Source organism: Papilio xuthus, unplaced genomic scaffold (assembly GCF_000836235.2).
Source record: "Papilio xuthus unplaced genomic scaffold, Pxut_1.1 DF826945.1, whole genome shotgun sequence".
Classification (NCBI taxonomy): domain Eukaryota; kingdom Metazoa; phylum Arthropoda; class Insecta; order Lepidoptera; family Papilionidae; genus Papilio; species Papilio xuthus.
The window spans coordinates 6,893,773-6,911,472 of record NW_013531704.1 but is presented as its reverse complement, the minus strand read 5'-3'; the positions used below and the strand labels follow the sequence as shown (position 1 = coordinate 6,911,472).

Sequence of the window (17,700 nt, the reverse complement as noted above, 5' to 3'; positions counted from 1 at the left end):
ACTCTTACTGCAGGCATTAGCTCCTCTCTGGAAAGTTAAGGCTGCGCAAAAATAAAACAGTACTTGAAACCTTTTATTATAAGCATTTAATAAACTAATTTGTCTACCATCATTGTTAGCTTATTCTTTGGTTTATAAACCTCTTGAGACTGCCACATTCGTGTATTTCTTAGAGAGCGTATACTCGAACGTAATCAATCTTCATATCAGCGTCAGACCATGTCTCCAACCAATAATCCTTTGCCGACCAGAAGTTTAGGACGGCTTTGCGAGCTCTGTTCTTCCACGGCTTGAAATATACATCATCGAAGTCATTGATACCACCGATTCGAAGACCAAGACTCACGTAAAACTGTGAAAGTATATTAAAGCAAATTATTTAGTTACATTAATATTAGTATGAAATACGAGGATAAAAAAAATAGTACTTTAATTTACAAACTCAACAATTTTATCATCTTTTTTAATTTTTTTTAAACAAAAATACTTCATATCCTTTTCAAAGCTAAAAGACAGTGGTAGAGCCCGCTTTAACATCTTCGCACGAATTGGCCCGGTTCGCCCGGTAAAATACCACGACCACACAGAAGACACGCGTGAAGTGGTAGCAATTTCGCCTTTCGTCTGATGAGTGTGCGTCCCGGAAGCCTAATGTAGTCCTCTTTCCCTTCCTACCCTTTTTCTTTTAAAGAAAGGAAGGAAGTGGAACTGGACTTTCCGGATGAGAAAATACATGGAAAGGGAATATATTTTCTTTCTGTGCATCCTCTCCTCCGTCGATTAAGGGTAGGCAACGCAAATGCAATTGCGTATGTCTATGGGCAACGGTCACTTCGCTATATCAGCCATTTCAGGTGGCCGCTCGCTCGTTTGCCACCTTATGATATAAAAAAAATAAAAGAAAATTATAATATAAGACGTCCTTTGTTCAATTTACCAACATTTTTAATATACTCCCATATCATCCACCTTGCTTTTTGACCTTCTATTTTATTCATTTTATTCACTTTATCTAAGACAGAGAAAATAAATGTCATTAGCTACCATTGTATCTAACGGTGCCATGACCGTTCCCTGAGTCCAATGTGTGGCGTGCGTTACCCCATTCTGAGTTGCGCTGGTGTGAAATCCTTGTCCAGGGTCCACCGTTCCATACAATTCACCATCCACGTAAAGCTCCATACCATCTGGAACAGGAATATTTATTCTGTTCAGCAATTGTTTAAATATTATTATTAATATTCTGAAGAATTGGTCACTAATCAGCTATTTTATTGTAGCTTACATTCTCATAGTCGCATCAGTTCCTATCGCTATTTTTACTATTTGTTAAAGACAGTTAGTCGCTCGCATAACTTTTAATGTATTCACCTTTCGATTGCCAATTTAATTTGGATTATTACCTGGCTTCCATATTAGACTATAATTATGAAAATCGCTGCTCCAATTATTTTTTCCGTTTTTCTTTTTCAGATGGAACGATCTGTAAGGCTCCAAATTGTACATAATTGGTCCGCCGTACAATTTCTTTGCGTAAACTGCGTTCCCTTTGGCGAATGCTATTCTAATGAGCCCGGAACCGTAGTCTGTGTTGCCGTAGACATTATCTCGAGGTTCAAGGTTAATTTCTGTAAGCAATTTTTTTTTGATAATAAATATAAATTGTACACGTCTGTACCACGTAACATGTAACACGTATGTAACGTTACTTACCTGGCATAAGCCAATCCCCGTCAGGCAGCTTAGCTCGAATTTCAACCCTACCGTATTTGAAATTAAATACATTTTTGCTTGTAATTTTTCCAGTTGCAACTGGAGGTAATATCTGCGCTCCAGACGCTGTTCTGGAACATTCCCAGGTGCCGATCATGCCGGTGCAACTTGAAAGACAAAATTTAAAAATAAATTTTATATTAAAAACGGTATGCCCTTTGGGCTCCTAAACGGCATGTTCGAATTTCAAATTTTTTACAGTTATTAACGCATATTTAAAAAACGCCAAAGCCCATTAGGCGATTTGTAAAAAAATACTCCTTATTTTTTAATATAACAGACTTACTTTTTACTTAGATCTAAAGCCTCATTCAGGATACCCTCGTGATACTTTGACTCGAGCAGCACTGGTGATATTATTAATAACCCATTTTCAAGGCGCATTGTTCCATCTGCCAAATATACATTGAAAGGAAAATCCTGAAAAATTTTACAAAATATGAATTTATTTGATTTTTCTTTTTAATGGACAGGAAATAAAATGTCTGAGCTTTTTCAATCACTTCTGTTTTTAAGTCACCTGTAACTTAGGGTAGGCTCCGAGTCATACAGTGGGTACGTAAAATGAGCTGATGTTGATGATGAAAACATGACTGAAGTGTTATAAAGAAAAAAATATTATAACTACCGGTCCTTGCGGAAACATAACTTCAGGTATCCAATTAGATAACTGATTTATATTGTCATCCCCAAATTCTTCGCCGAACAGTAGATCGCCTTTGCAGATACGAGTGCGTCCTAACACAGCTGTCTGCGACTGCAGGCACGTTGTAGAGGGCCCTGTTGTCACTGGCAACGGCACATGTTCCGTTGTCCTTTTCTGTTCCTTACCCGAATTTACGTTGATCCGATCTCTCACAAAGTCTTAAAACAAAACATTATGTGTACTGGAAAGATTTGGTTTAGAATTACTTGATGTAATATGTAATAATTCTGTATAAATGTATAACGTTGAAAAGCCTTGTCTGCTTGCTTGCTTGTTCGGCTGCGAGACGCAAACTGCTGAGCAAAGGCCTACAAAGAGCGCCCACGATGATCGGTTCTGTACTACCCGCCTTCAGAATAGCAAAGCAAAGCATGCGAAGCCTATTTCCATGTATTTATTCTATTGAGACTAAGTTTAGTTGAGCATTTTCTTACCGGTTACTGTCCATTCTCTATTGCCTTGTATATAACGGATATTGTTTTTCTCCACAAAAGCCCAGTAGTAGATTTTGTCACCCAGTCTCAGGTTTGTATCCAAATCAGTAAATATCCAACTGCCATTTATAAAATCGGTTCTGTCTACTTCCCAATTCTTTCCTACAGCGATACCTCTCATCAACTCATTTAGGTTGCCGTGGAAAGAGAACTGTGTGTAGCCATCGTCTAAAAATAATATTACACATAAGTATATTGTTGCCATGAGACGCCCACTGCTGGGCATAGGCCTCCCCCAAAGATCGCCACGATGACCGATCTTGTGCCACCCGCATCCAGGACGCTCCCGCAACCTTGACCATAAGTATATAGTGACCCCTAATTTGGTTAAAGATGGGGTCTACCAATATGATACCATCCTCATCTCCCTGGCTTTATCCCACTCACGTGAAGTCGCACAACGTTTTTTGGCTCAATTTTTATGGCCCACCACCTGTCGCTAACCTTAATATCTAAACTAGAATTAACTTAAGACCAAAAATGTTTCAGTAATTATTATCTTCTTATACGAAAGTAGGTAGACTAACCGTGGGTTTCTAAAAACAAAATCTGTGTATAACATATCGTCATCGCGGTTATTATCTTTGACCAATTAGAGATAAGAACATGTTATACGGAGATTTTGGCCTCCGAAACCCACAGTAAGTAAATTACAAACGGGCATTATTCACTTTTGGCTAATTATCAACGACGAGGAAAAGAGTGATAGCCCAAAGAAAGGTCAGACAAATAAAACACTGATTCCAAAGTATGAGATTTTCTCGTACTGTGTCTTTAGATCATTCAATACTTTACTGCAATCATTTTTAGGGTTCCGTACCTTATAGGAAAAAAACGGAACCCTTATAGGATCACTTTGTTGTCCGTCCGTCTGTCAAGTACCTTTTTCATTCATCACTAATGTTAAACTACTTTCTATAATATTATTAATATTTTTTACAATGCGGTTAAATATATTATTTTAGAATTATTGATCTTTGCCGTGCTTGACCTTTTGATAAGTTTATCTTACTAATATGATAAATGCAAATGTTTAGATGGATGGATCTGAATGAAATTTGGTACAGATGTAGAATACTGTCTTTTTTTTAATTCCTCAGGGATGGAGTCGTGGACGACAGCTAGTCTTCTATATTAACAAATAATTAGGATCAAATCCTAAGCGTATATTGTCGCTGCTATTTGTGACACGTTTTAAGATGTTCTAAAAATGCAGAAGACTGCTTAATTTTTCAATTGTGTGTATCCATTTACTTATGTAAGATGCCTAGACCTCGTACAGTAAAATACCTTCTCTTGTGCTGTACATATAAAATTCTAGGTTGATGTTTTTGACACAATATGCTATATTACTTTCAAGAAAGCCATCCACATGGTGGTAGATCATGGAGATGGAGAAAGTATTGCCACTCATTCGACCACAAAACGTATAACTTTTATTTAACTGTAAATTTATTTTACACAATTGTTACCTGGAATGGAGACCCTAAATCCTCTTGGATGTAATGCTTCCAGTTTTATTTCTGGTACAACATAACCTTGATTGGAAAACCCGGTATCACAGGACAAAAGAAAAACTAGTGCTAAGAGAAAAAAACTAACCGCCATCACGTCTAGTCTAAAGCTCTGCAGTTTTTACACTAACTGTTAATTACTAATAATAATACTGCAAATTAATATTGCGTAGATTATTTTAATTGAAACAAAAGAATGTATTCCCAAACTTTTATTTATATCAAACAGGATGCTAATTTGGACATACATTTTAAGATTATATTTTATTTTTCTAAAATTTTAATGCCATTTTTTTTATTTCTTTGCGTTGAAAACGCTTAACATTTTTTATCGGGGGGGAAATCTTCGTAAGATACCCTGCCTTTTGGGGGAAAGACAGGGTTATTTTTACTCACTAAAACCTCCTCGGTGGCCAACCTTAAGTGCAACTACGAGGGTCCCGGGATCTCCAAAGAAACGCTTAACCTATTAGTCTTTAAAATGCATCAAGGTCGTTATGACTTAAATATGAAATAAAACTAATTTAAATCTTAAATAACTTTTTTATTACAACCATAAAATTAATCACGAATGTAACATACATACCCTAATGAGTATTTATCGTATATATTCTGTGGCATTTACATAAATCATCTTATTTTTAATATAAAATTTCTCGCAATAATACTTTTATCATCCTCACACAATCAAACGATTCATTCGTCGACTATTCCAAAAATGGCAAAAAGCAACAAATTTTATCAAAACGGCTTAGAACTGAGTCTTGGTCTATAACTAGGAATACATAAAAAAGTTGTAATTGATAATTTACAAAGCATATACTTTAACGTATTCTATTTTCAGGTTAGCATCGAACCAAGTCGGGAACCAATTTTCTTGAGCATTATAGAAGTTGACAGTTGCCTTGTTGTTCTTATTCTTCCAAGGCTTTTCTGGACCGTCGGTAAAGTCATGAATACCACCAACTCGGAGTCCGAGAGCGACGTAAAACTATAAAAAAACGATAAATAACTTCCATTTAGTTCATAAAACAATGTTAGACTACGCTTTAATGATGGAATTTTTATTAGTCTATCTTTTGGTTCTCATACATTCTAGGTTCTCATATTCCCAGATATGGGACGAATAAAATGTCTCTAAAAACTTCGAAGTTGTGACTAAATTAATGTAATAATTCCTCTAATATTAATGGAAGTTTTGTAATACCATTTCGTCCAGTGGGGCCATAACTGAGCCTTTAACCCAATGCATGGCGTGAGGCACCGCGTTTTGTCTCGCCGTATTGAAGAATCCTTCGCCAGGATCGACGGTGCCGTATTGTTCTCCATCCACAAACAGTTGCATGCCATCTGTTGGAATAAATTATTTAACCTCCAATCTTATGAAAGATGTCGAAGACTCGTAAGAGACCATCATCACCCTCACTTACACTTTTTCACTTTTTCCTTTAACTCTTTACTAGAAAAATGAGTGGAGATCTGAACTATATTCTACCAGGTGTGTTCTTACCTGGTCTCCAGACCATGCTATAGTTGTGGAAGTCCTTGTACCAGCTGTCAATTCCTATCTTCTCCTTCATGAGGAAGGAACGATAGGGCTCAGAGTCAGACAGTACGGGGCCACCGTACAACTTCTTCGCGAAGACCGCATTCCCTTTGGTAAAGGCGATTCTTATCAGACCGGACTCGTATCGCTTATCACCATAGACTTTGTCGCGGGGTTCTAATGTTATCTCTGAAAGTAGTAACAAGAGGATATAAGCACCTTTGATGCTAACAAAGATATAAGTACATGATGTTGGGTAGGATATGACGAAAGACGCATTACGATTGGCAATCAAAATCGTCTTAGAATTTGACCAAAAAAATGATGTTTTTGAATAATTTTTAGTGAAAATTAAATCATTTCTATCGACTTCTTATATTCTTATTGTAATTGTTAGTACAAGTTACTGTAAAAAGAGATATTAAGCTCTTATTACTTTATATTTCGTCTGGGCTAGAATTTGAAATTTAGGAAAACTTTAGACCTGGTGTCAACCAGCTTCCACTGGGTAGCTTAGCGCGTATTTCCACTCTGCCGAACTTGAAATTGAACTTGTTCCTCGTAGTGATTTTTCCTGTGATCACTGGTGGCAAGATCTGTGCTCCGGAGGCGACTTGTTTACACTCCCTCGTCCCAATTTGACCAGTGCACCTAATAAAGAAAATAATTGTTAAAATTCTTGATCTTACAAATAGCAAAGTTAAAGCTTAGCTCCTTACGTGTTAGATAAATCTAGTTGTTCATTAACAAAACCTTCATGGTATTTTGATTCAAGAAGTACTGGTGTTATAGACAAAACTCCATTTTCTATGCCGAGAGTACCATCTACCATGTACACGTTGAATGGATAGTCCTGGAAAGAAAATTATGAGTTAAAGCGACTCCAAGCTTCTTGATCTGCGCGTAACCTATTATTATCAGCTATCAGCTTGTCTATCATCAAATTGATGACAGTTTTTGTTAAACTAAAGATCACTTACCGGCTCTTGAGGAAATTTAATTTCCGGGTCCCAATTAACTAAATCTTTGATATTGTTCTTTTCAAATTCTTCATTGAAAAGTAAAGCTCCTTTACAAATGTTAGTGCGACCAAACACGGCTGTTGGAGAACCTTGGCAGGGCGGGGTGGATGTTGTCACTCTCGTTGGGATGTTTGGAGCGGTCGTGCCAGATGGCGTTACCACTGGTGAGAAGTTTGGTGATAACGTCGCTTGTCCATCAACTGGGGTTCCATCTTCGTTCACAAACTCTGAAATTTTGTAAGTGATCAACCTATGAAATATCATATCTAATAAGATATAAATCTGGTCTGCATTTGCCATTTTCTTGCTTGCATATACAAACATCTGGCAGTTTTAACAACTTTGGAATTTTTAAGTTAATTATTAAAAAGTAATTTGTAGTATCGACCTTTCTCTTTTCTACTTTACTTACTGCTTTATAGAAATTAGTAACTTATATATTTCTTACCAGTTACGGTCCATTCTCCGTTATCTTGTCTATAACCTAATCCATCTTTGATGACGTAAGTCCAAAAATAAATTGTGTCTCCAAGCTTCAATTTTGCATTCCTATCTCTAAACGTCCATCTATTATTTTTTGCTTTGGTTATGTCTCTTGACCATTGTCCGGCCTCTAAGCCTTCCATTTCTTGATTGAGATTACCGTGGAAAGCGAAAAGGGAGAAGCCATCGTCTGAAATTTTATTTAGTACATAATTATAAATAGATTTGACTACATAGGTAGTGATGCAGATTAGGGAGGATGTCCACTGTGTAGACGGACAATAAAAACATTTCAATATATGGATATTTCGGCACTCGAATTCAGTTCGTGAATAATACCTTAAGGTCTGCAAAACAAAGTATTGTATAGAATCATAGCCTTCGATGTATTTTGTTTAAAGGCGTGTTAGGAACAGGTTTTTTTTTATTTAAAACTAGTTTTTTTTTTTTAATTAAACTTGACGAATCGCCGTCGGTATAATATCTAGCGTGAAATTCGGACGGTCTCAAGTTCATTGCCAGCGTGCATTTCATTTCATCAATCTCAGTGCAAAAACTGTTTACAGTGTCATTGACATTGTAGATTCTCTTTGGAATTTAAGAGGAAGATAATATGATAGGAATATCATTTAAACATTACAATGAACGAATTCTTTAAAACATTATATGTTGTCATGAATAGTCTTACTAATATTATAAATGCGAATGTTTAGATGAATGGATGTTTGTTTGAAGATAACTCGCGAACGGACCAACTGATCTTGATGAAAATTGGCACAGACGTAGAACATAATCTGGAGTCACATAGGAAACTTATTATGTTTTCATAATTCCACGCGATGGAGTCTCAGACGAAAGATAGTTGTATATGTTTTCAATATGGATTTGAACAATAGATTAATTGGCAAAGTTAACATTTAAAGGTTCAGTTCTTAAAGACGTTTGAAAATCTGTTTTTTGTTATCCACCGATTTTCAATACCTAATCATTGTAAAATACTTAATTGACCGTTGTTTTCTTGGATCAAAATCTTTGTATAAACCTATCGTTATCCCTCTCATTATCTTTCAAAAAACAGAGATAAAAATATGTTTTAAACGGGAAATTTATGTCTTAAAAACCTTCAAATACTCATCAAAATTGTTATTATAAAAGGTAAATAAAATGCGTTCATTTTTGCTACATTTTAACACTACACAGCTTCTCTAAAACATGTTTTGATTAATTTCCATATAGAAGCCACAACCGTGGGGTCATTTTCCTTTGCCGGGTAATTGATACCGTAATTATAACAAAAAAAAACAATCCTAAAACCTGCCTTTCTTGTTTCATATTGCTGTGTAGCCTTGTGTCTGACGGTCGTGTGAGGCAAGGATTTATAGTTAAAAATAACTAATTGCCTACAAATATTGATGAAAAACGTTTGAATAACAGGTATAATAAAACGAGGATGATGATTATCATCATCATCAGTCTGTATCTTGAATAATGACATAAGGTCTTCCAATTTAATTAAAAATAAAATTAAAAATACTTCAAACATATTAAGGCACTATACGACTTATCAAGATAAATTAATGAACGAATAAAATATTTAATTTAAAATATCAATGTTATAAATTACAAAATTTAAGATTAAACAAAAAGCAATCAAAACATAAGGAAAACTTATGTCAAAACTAATAAAAGTATTCAACAGACACAAATATAAAAAAAAATCTCCATTTACCTGGTATTGAAACTCTGAGACCTTGAGGATAGATAGCTTCTAATTTTGCAGGAGGTACTGTATATTTCTGCGCTCTAGCTTGAGCATCACACAACAAAACAAATGCTAGAACACTAAAGATAAATTTACACGACATGACGTCCGACTTTGACGACGACCAACGGCGTAATGATTTAAATAACACCTGTATTTCGATGTAACTAACCTCAACTAGTGATGTCACTAAATTACCTGATTATTATAAATTGTTAACTTTTTCCCGCCATCCGCGCGGTAAAAACCCTGTGTTATTCCAGACAATGTTCTACTGTACGTATCATCCAGATTTATTCAGCCGTCCTAGAGATACCTTCTAACAAACATCCATCTAAACTTTCACATTTATAATAGTAGGATATAGTATAGAATGAGATTGAATGTGGATGGCTACAAGGGTAGGGGAAGATCAAAAAAAGTATGGAATGACTGTGTGAAAGAGGATATGCGTAAGAAGGGGTAGACTGGGATATGACGGCTGATAGAGATGTATGGAGGAGTAGTACATACTGTGCCGACCCTCGATAGGGATAAGGGCAGGTTGATGATGAATACTAGGAATATTAGTAAGATACTAGTAAGATAAGCAATGGGAAGACTAGATATGAGATTGTCTATAATATCGTAATTGCATGTGAGCCTCGGAAGGGGTTCAGCAAAAAATCATGAGGAGAGAGGCAGGCTAAAATAAGTACGTTTATTTGTTTTCTAAATCATGACATAATTTTAATAATCAAATTAATAAATTGAGCTATTTACAGCGATTATAGTTAGCGAACCGCCCTGGACGCTGACTTTGGGGGTCACTGGTTTGCGAATTACAGTCTCACATATGACCGTGACTGATTGTAAAATAGTTAAAATATTTTTAGAGGCGATGAATGGAAAGTGAAAATAACAAAACAAACTTTTATTTCACTAACGTACAACAATTACAAAGCGTACACTCTGACGTAGTCCACTTTGACCGCAGCGTCTGACCAGGTCGGGTACCAGCTGTCTTTTGCGTTCCAGAAGTTTAACATCGCTTTACTGTTCCTGTTTTTCCAAGGTTTAATGGAATCATCAGAGAAGTCATTGACGCCGCCAACACGAAGACCAAGAGCCACGTAAAACTGTAACAAAGATTAAAATTAATTCTCCTTATAAAAGAAATAGGAGAAAAGTCTACGGAATTATTATGAATAACTGCAATCAAATGGTTCTCTTTTTGAAAGAAAGTGGATAAAAATAAAAGTGAAAGAAAGCGAGGATGTGCCTTAATTTAAATATTTGCCTTTAAGATATTAAAACAATTGATATTATAATAATACAATTAAATACCATCTCATCAAGAGGTGCCATAGCAGTACCACGGGCCCATTGTGTTGCGTGCTTCACCGAGTGCTTCAAACCAGACGAGAAGAATCCCTCGCCAGGGTCCACAGTACCGTACAGTTCGCCGTCTACCAACAACTCTAGACCATCTGCAAATGACCAAGAAGAAAAGCATGAGGTATTTCACGTATTTCAACAAAGTGTTACAATCTATCAGGCTCATTGACATATACCATTATTTGCTTGGACAGTCCACTGTTGTGAATCGTTTAGGACAAAATGCTATATTTTCCTTACAAAACATCATTTATTATCACCATCTTCTGATGATTTACTGACCTGGTTTCCACACCATGCTGTAATTATGGAAGTCCTTGTACCAGTTGTAGATTCCAGTCTTCTCCTTCATGTTGAATGAGCGATATGGCTCGGAGTCGGCGAGTACAGGTCCGCCTAACAACTTCTTCGCGAAGACCGCGTTCCCTTTGGCGAAGGCTACTCTGATGAGACCAGATTCGTAGTGTTGGTTACCGTACACGCTGTCACGTGGTTCCAACGTTATCTCTGCGAAAGGGATAAAGTCTATAAGTATTGGTTTGTTCAAAACAGAATGAACAAACAGATGTTTAAATTTAGAAAGTTATATTTAGTGGACGTTCCATTCTATTGCGCATATCAAACGGTTTGACAGATTTTGTTATATGAGAAATTACGCAACTTGCCGATTGCCTTGGACAGCCAAGATATTTGAAAAATTAACACCTGGTAATAGCCAGTTTCCTTCTGTTAGTTTGGCTCTGATTTCAACTCTGCCGAACTTGAAATTGAACTTATTCTTGGTTGTCAGTTTGCCTGTGATGACAGGGGGGAGGATGAGGAACCCGGACGCGACCTGAGCACACTCTCTCGTTCCCATCCGACCTGTACATCTGGAATATTAGTAAAGAATTCTTTAGTAAAATATACACCAATATACTAAAAAGGCAGCGACTAGGGAGGGGTGGCGGCGCTTGGTGAAGCAGGTCACTGATACTTGATGACCACGCCCAGTCTTAAAAGACTGCGACGACGAAGAAGAAGAAAAGATGAACTTTGAAAATGTACTTCAATTTCAATCTATTTGATATTGCAAAAGGAATTTTAAAAAATATGTAATGAATAGAATTTATATAAAACATTAAAAACTTACGAGTTGGCTAAATCTAAACGTTCATTAATTATATCTTCGTTATATTTAGACTGCAAAAGCAATGGGGATATAGATAGAATTCCGTCTTCAAGTCCCAAAGAATCCGTCATATATACGCTGAATGGATAGTCCTGTAAATGTAATCGATAGATTGTTAATCTGTCCTCTTAAGCTTTTAGCATTACAATGACCTTTCTATCTTACCGGCTCTTGTGGGAACTTGACCTCTGGATCCCATTGAGTTAACTCCTTAATACTTCTCTTATCAAATTCCTCAGCGAAAAGAAGTTCGCCTTTACAAATTTTCGTCCGTCCAAAAACTGCGGTTTGTGACTCTTGACACGACGATGCTGTGGTGACAGTCACGTCTGGTTTTGGTGTAACTTCACCAAACTTAGAATCAACGACGTTAGATGGCGGTGTAGTGATTCTTATGGTTGGCTTGCCACTCTCATCCACGGGCATTCCCGCATTATTAACAAACTCTGAAAAGGTTAAAAGTTTATAAGTGTAATTAAATTTAAAATATCCTACCTATAATATATAAATTAAATTTAAAATTAATTAACAGTGGTAGAGCCCGCTTTAACATTTTCGCACGGATTGGCCTGGTTCGCTCGGTGAAATACCACGACCACACAGAAGACAGGCGTCAAGTGGAAGCATATTTCGTCTGATGAGTGTGCGTCCCGGAGGCCTAATTTAGTCCTCTTTTCCTTTCCACACTTTTTCTTATAAGGAAAGGATGGGAAGTGAAAGTGGACTTTCCGGATGAGAGGATGCATGGAAAGGGAAAATATTTTTTCTTTCTGTGCATCCTCTCCTCCGTCGATTAAAGGTAGGCAACGCATATGCAATTGCGTATGTCTATGGGCAACGGTCACTTCGCTATTTCAGCGATTTCAGGTGGCCGCTCGCTCGTTTGCCGCCTTATGATATAAAAAAAATATATATCCTAATCTGATATAAAAGATTTCTGTTCTGTCTGGCAGAAGTAAGGTTCAACCGTCTGCAATCTGTAGCCAAAAGGATTTTACGATTCTCTGGATTAAGATACGATTAGATATTTTGCTATCCCACTCACAGATCTTATTGTAGTTCCTGGAAGTTATTCTCACCTGTGATAGTCCATGATCCTTGCTGGATATTTCTGACTCCATTCTTCAACACAAAAGTCCAATAATTAATTGTATCACCGAGCATTAATTTGGGCTTGTTTTCTTTATATATCCATTGACCGTTGATAGGTAAAGGTACATCTTTCGTATATTGCCCTAATTCTAAACCATCCAGTTCTTTGTTCAGATTACCACGAAAGCCAAAGAACGAGTATCCGTCATCTACACAATAAAAAATATTTCATTTGCTTCCATATAATGTAATATATTTAGTAATGAGAATGTATTGGCCTTATTTACAAGACTTATATGACATTATAAAAAGCTCTAAAACGATGGAAGGTGAAATAAAAACTAAGCAACAAAAGATACCTTGGTTTATGGTTTCTTGGTTTTCTTATCGTTGGTTTCCGAGACCAAAATCCCCGTATTGTATGTTACATGTACATATGTTTTGTTAAAGCTTACAATGGTCTCAGAAATCAACGATTAGTTTGTCATCATCCAATCCATTGTTGAAACACTTTTTTCAAAGATAATGAAAACCCAAATATACATTTATCTCTATCATTATATTTAAAATCTAGCTGTGGCCCGCGACTCTGTCCGCGCTGAATCACAAAAACTATCGGTCGCACCTTCAAATAAAACCTTCCTCTATAAATGGACTATCCATCAAAAAAAGAATTTTTTAACCGGACCAGTAGTTAATGAGATTAGCGCGCTTAAACAAACTCTTCCGCTTTATAATATTAATATAGATGAAGACAATAATATGTTTTTATACAAGCTTTTAAGCAATGGAAACGCACGATAAGTAAATATGAATCCGAGAACGCTGAAATTATCTATTGTATATGACAGATTAAACTAGAACTTACCTGGTAATGATACTTTGAATCCTTTAGGATAAATTGCTTCGATTTTCGGATAAGGCACTGTAAATCCTAAGACTGTTGGTAACAAACAGGCACTAAAGAGTAATAATTTAATAATTAACATTGTATACGCCCGGCTGTCACGACAGACAAATGTGGAATGAGAAACCTGTTGGTTTTAATGTCAAATGTACAATAATCTCGTAGAGTTTTTTTATTAACAGAACTAGTCCGAAATGAAGAATCAATCTTACATCAACGGTCCTATTATATAAAATAGATTAATTATCGTCATGTAAATTTTTACTGCATAAGTTTCCTATATATCTAAAGGGCGGTGACATTATGAGGTCAGATTAAGTAACAACGTTGAAACGAAAATTATGAATAAAGGATAATGAAGATTTTTTTGGACGAATATGTAACTATACTTTTTATATAAGGTAAAAGACAAGTCATCTGGATTCGCTGAAATAGTGAATCGCTGTCCATTGATATCCGAAATTTCATCAGGAATCGCATCTGCGTCGCCTACATTTAATCGACAGTGAAATGGACTGAAATATGCCACTCTGAAAGAGAATTTTTCCGCTTCCTATGCGTCTCCTCCTCCATCAAATCCACTTCCTCTTCCCGTCCTTATAAGAAACGGACAGGAAAAGAAGAATAAAATTAGGTCTGTGTTTGGGTTTTACCTCAATTATCGTAAATCTCGTCACTATGTTTATGTTAGATACGGAATATATCATGTTGGGGTCAAACATTTTTGCGTGAGATCACCAAATGCGATAATTTATTTTTTCAAACATTCAATTTTATTTCCTAAAAATAATTGAAGATGTAACATGTGTTTCTGAAGCTGCTGCTTGTATCACGAAATATTCTGTTATCACAATTACCTTAAAAAAGAATAAGCAAAAAGTACCTTATGTTAGTTATATTATGCACATATTCAAAAAAGAAACATCAATTACCTGAATTAGAGGCTCGATCCTCTAAAGGTTTTTTTACTTATAAATCTAAATGTCGCCCGCGACTTCGTCCGCACGAAATTTTCGGAATTGCGATAGAATACATTCTGCAATATCACATAGAGTACTCAGTTTTTTTTAATTCCACATGGACCGAGTACTATTTTCTAGGTCCTTAGTTTTAGAATCCTTTGGCGCGAATAACGTGCTTTCTTTACACAGTCCAGTGTCAGAATGATTAGTGAGGGGACATAAACGTCGACATTTTAGTAAGACTAGTGTTGCGCTCGTACACCGGCACAGTGTCGGATTTTCTTCTTAACAGTACTACACGTAGGGAAAAAGAAAACACAAAACAATTTTATAATCCATTTTTAATTGCGCCACAAATTGCACTGACTCGTATCATCATCGGAGAGTGTGTAAAAATAATTGGAAACTTAAGTTGAATAGAAAATGTGTGATGTTCGCCGACAACCTTTATACCTAGGTTTCATTATTCCAGTTAAAGGAACAACCCAGCGTTCTAAAACAATAACAAACAAATGTATACAATAAAATGCAAATTGTGAGTTTACACATTTCCTGTTCCAGTTCAGTATTCCATCGCTGAACTGGAATAATGCAAACCAGTCATGTTTGTGAGTAAGTTTATATTTCGCTTAATTGATCATCATCCTTTAACGGTACACTCAGTTGTTTAATGCTTAAGCAGTCCTTAGGTTTTTCATCATAAGTCTACACTTAGGTTCGCCCTTAGTGAGCGTAATAAAACAAATGCTGCATTGAATCGCTTAAAATGATATTATTGTATTTTTTACTCTGTGCCCTCCCCGATGATAATAAATAAAATTTCAGTAATCTATATTGAATATTGTGTAATATATAGATATGAAGAAAGATTGTAGAATATAAAAGGTTGACTGGAATGAAATCATTTTGTTGGCATTTCAATGTACGTAGCCTATATACCTTTTAAAAGAACCATCCTATTGAAACTAACCTGCACTGGGCTTTCAATAAAACATCATCCCTGATTTAAGGTAGGCTCAAAGCCTGGTGGGGAACATATAGTGAGTTGATGATGATGATAACGATTGATATGATGGTGGTAATGATAATGATTATCATTATAACGATGGTGATGATGATGATGATTGTAATGATAACGATTGATGTGATGATGATAATTTTTATCGTTATGACGGTGATGATGATGATGATTGTGATGATAACGATTGATGTGATAATGATAATGATTATCATTATGACGATGGTGATGATAATGATAATGCTAATGAAACAGTCTAATTTGAGATTACGAGTGATAATTTACTGACTTTTTAAAGTACAAAATGATTTCATTTCATGTCAATTTATAAAACACTACAAATACACCGATCTAATTACTTATGTTAATATTTTGTATATTTTTTTAAGATATTTTTTTGTTATATTCTACGTTTTTAAACGAAACACATTTGAAACTACAAAGTCGATTTCTACATTTTACAATAACATCGATACTTAAAAACTAGATACGGCATTATTTCTGTCAATTTTGCCAAACTTAAGTATTTTCTATTGTAACTATTGAAAAAATTAACAAATTTTAAATAGCAAGGAAATTGCGAAATTTATTACCACAATATTAAAATATTAAACCATATTTTTTTAAACATTTTAATACTTAAATATAATTACAGAAAAGTCACATCCATAATTTGTTTCGTGGATGACAGAAATATTACCGTATGCTTTTTATTTATACTCTAAAAAAAAACAATCAGCGAATAGATGTGCGAGCGAGATAGAATATCCAAAACGATGCTTCTTTGTCTTATTAACACGTTAAACGCCACTCCTGTCTCCGGTAACAGGATCTCTACCTGCATTTAACCGCCGCGTACATCTGTGACCTCAATATTTATTTATCAGCGGAACCCAGCTACTGATTGAACCCTAAACTAGATATATTTTGAAGATTTTACGCATCTATTTCCAGTTAAAAGTTTTTTAAGTGATTTTTTTCTATTTTTACTATGGCGTTTAACGTGTTAAATGGTTTCATATATTTAAAACACCGAGGGAAACACTAAAAGTATTCGAGGAAAATTTATTTATATCGAATGACGTCATTTCACACGAAAGCCCATTAAAAATCTCTATTTTATTTTTAATAATCAAACAATAATACTATTAAATGCCAAATGAGTCAATACTATATTATTAAATCGACTATATATTTAAATATTAAATATTCAAATACAATGTAATAAATTATTAAAATTATATAGAAGCCTTTCATTCGTCTATCAAGCACCATTATTATAAAGTATACTTCGTAAAACATGAATGATAAACTAAATTGAACCTTACCTCCTTAGTTTTACAGTTCATTCTTTCGTGTATTATGAATCGAATAATGGTAGCGAGGAAAACGTTCGAAATTTAAACTTTGACCTTTAAATTCATTGTGAAAAAAAATAGGATTTATTCAATGTTGCAGATACAAGGCTATTGGCCAAAATGGATTTAAATTTTATTTTTATTTAAAAAAGTTTAACTTTGAATCAATGCGTGATTTTTTATCATATTAGAGAGCTAAATATACGGTCAAATGGTAATAACTAATAATAAAGGTGATACATGTAATATATTTAATTTCCTAAGTACATTTAAAGATTTATTAAACATTTACGAAGGGGAATTCTAGTGATAGTTTTAATATAGATATAATATTTAATTGGAAAAATGCTTAAATTCAATAGTTAAATAATACATAAAACATTAATACTGTTTTCTACAACTAATTACTAGCTAAATAAAAAAAAATCAAAATAATCATTCCGTTTAAATTTTTTTCGTAGTTGACATTTGCATAACAATTTTCCGACTTTAGAGTCAGTTTGCGTCAATTTTAA

General features: G+C 35.0%; 2 protein-coding genes across 2 annotated transcripts; both read right to left on the bottom strand.

Moving 5' to 3' along the window:
• Window positions 1–112: 112 nt before the first annotated feature.
• LOC106120975 (uncharacterized) lies at window positions 113–9,431 on the bottom strand. The gene is made up of 16 exons (XM_013316445.1): window positions 9,268–9,431; window positions 7,504–7,728; window positions 7,014–7,282; window positions 6,753–6,886; window positions 6,518–6,684; window positions 5,998–6,222; window positions 5,695–5,837; window positions 5,300–5,478; window positions 4,446–4,606; window positions 2,914–3,141; window positions 2,402–2,637; window positions 2,060–2,193; window positions 1,714–1,880; window positions 1,404–1,628; window positions 1,045–1,187; window positions 113–352 (listed from the first exon to the last, which is right to left on the bottom strand). The coding sequence occupies exons 1-16, from the start codon at window positions 9,401–9,403 to the stop codon at window positions 170–172; spliced, it is 2,955 nt and encodes a 984-aa protein (XP_013171899.1). The 5' UTR covers window positions 9,404–9,431; the 3' UTR covers window positions 113–169.
• Window positions 9,432–10,198: 767 nt separating this feature from the next.
• On the bottom strand, window positions 10,199–13,969 carry LOC106121282 (beta-1,3-glucan-binding protein-like). Its single transcript, XM_013316874.1, has 8 exons — window positions 13,809–13,969; window positions 12,928–13,149; window positions 12,014–12,294; window positions 11,810–11,940; window positions 11,383–11,549; window positions 10,960–11,184; window positions 10,627–10,769; window positions 10,199–10,418 (listed from the first exon to the last, which is right to left on the bottom strand). The coding sequence occupies exons 1-8, from the start codon at window positions 13,927–13,929 to the stop codon at window positions 10,236–10,238; spliced, it is 1,473 nt and encodes a 490-aa protein (XP_013172328.1). The 5' UTR covers window positions 13,930–13,969; the 3' UTR covers window positions 10,199–10,235.
• Between the last annotated feature and the right edge of the window lie 3,731 nt (window positions 13,970–17,700).

Bases quoted from the DNA above. Each gene is read 5' to 3' on its own strand.
- LOC106121282 (XM_013316874.1), bottom strand. From the start codon at position 13,929: ATGTTAATTATTAAATTATTACTCTTTAGTGCCTGTTTGTTACCAACA. The intron at 12,295-12,927 runs GTGAGAATAACT...TAACCTTTTCAG, and splicing joins AGGATCATGGACTATCACAG to AGTTTGTTAATAATGCGGGA. The intron at 11,185-11,382 runs GTGTTAATTTTT...TCCCTTTCGCAG, and splicing joins AGGAAACTGGCTATTACCAG to AGATAACGTTGGAACCACGT.
- LOC106120975 (XM_013316445.1), bottom strand. From the start codon at position 9,403: ATGTCGTGTAAATTTATCTTTAGTGTTCTAGCATTTGTTTTGTTGTGT. The intron at 6,223-6,517 runs GTCTAAAGTTTT...TACTACTTTCAG, and splicing joins TGGAAGCTGGTTGACACCAG to AGATAACATTAGAACCCCGC. The intron at 2,638-2,913 runs GTAAGAAAATGC...TTTTGTTTTAAG, and splicing joins TAGAGAATGGACAGTAACCG to ACTTTGTGAGAGATCGGATC.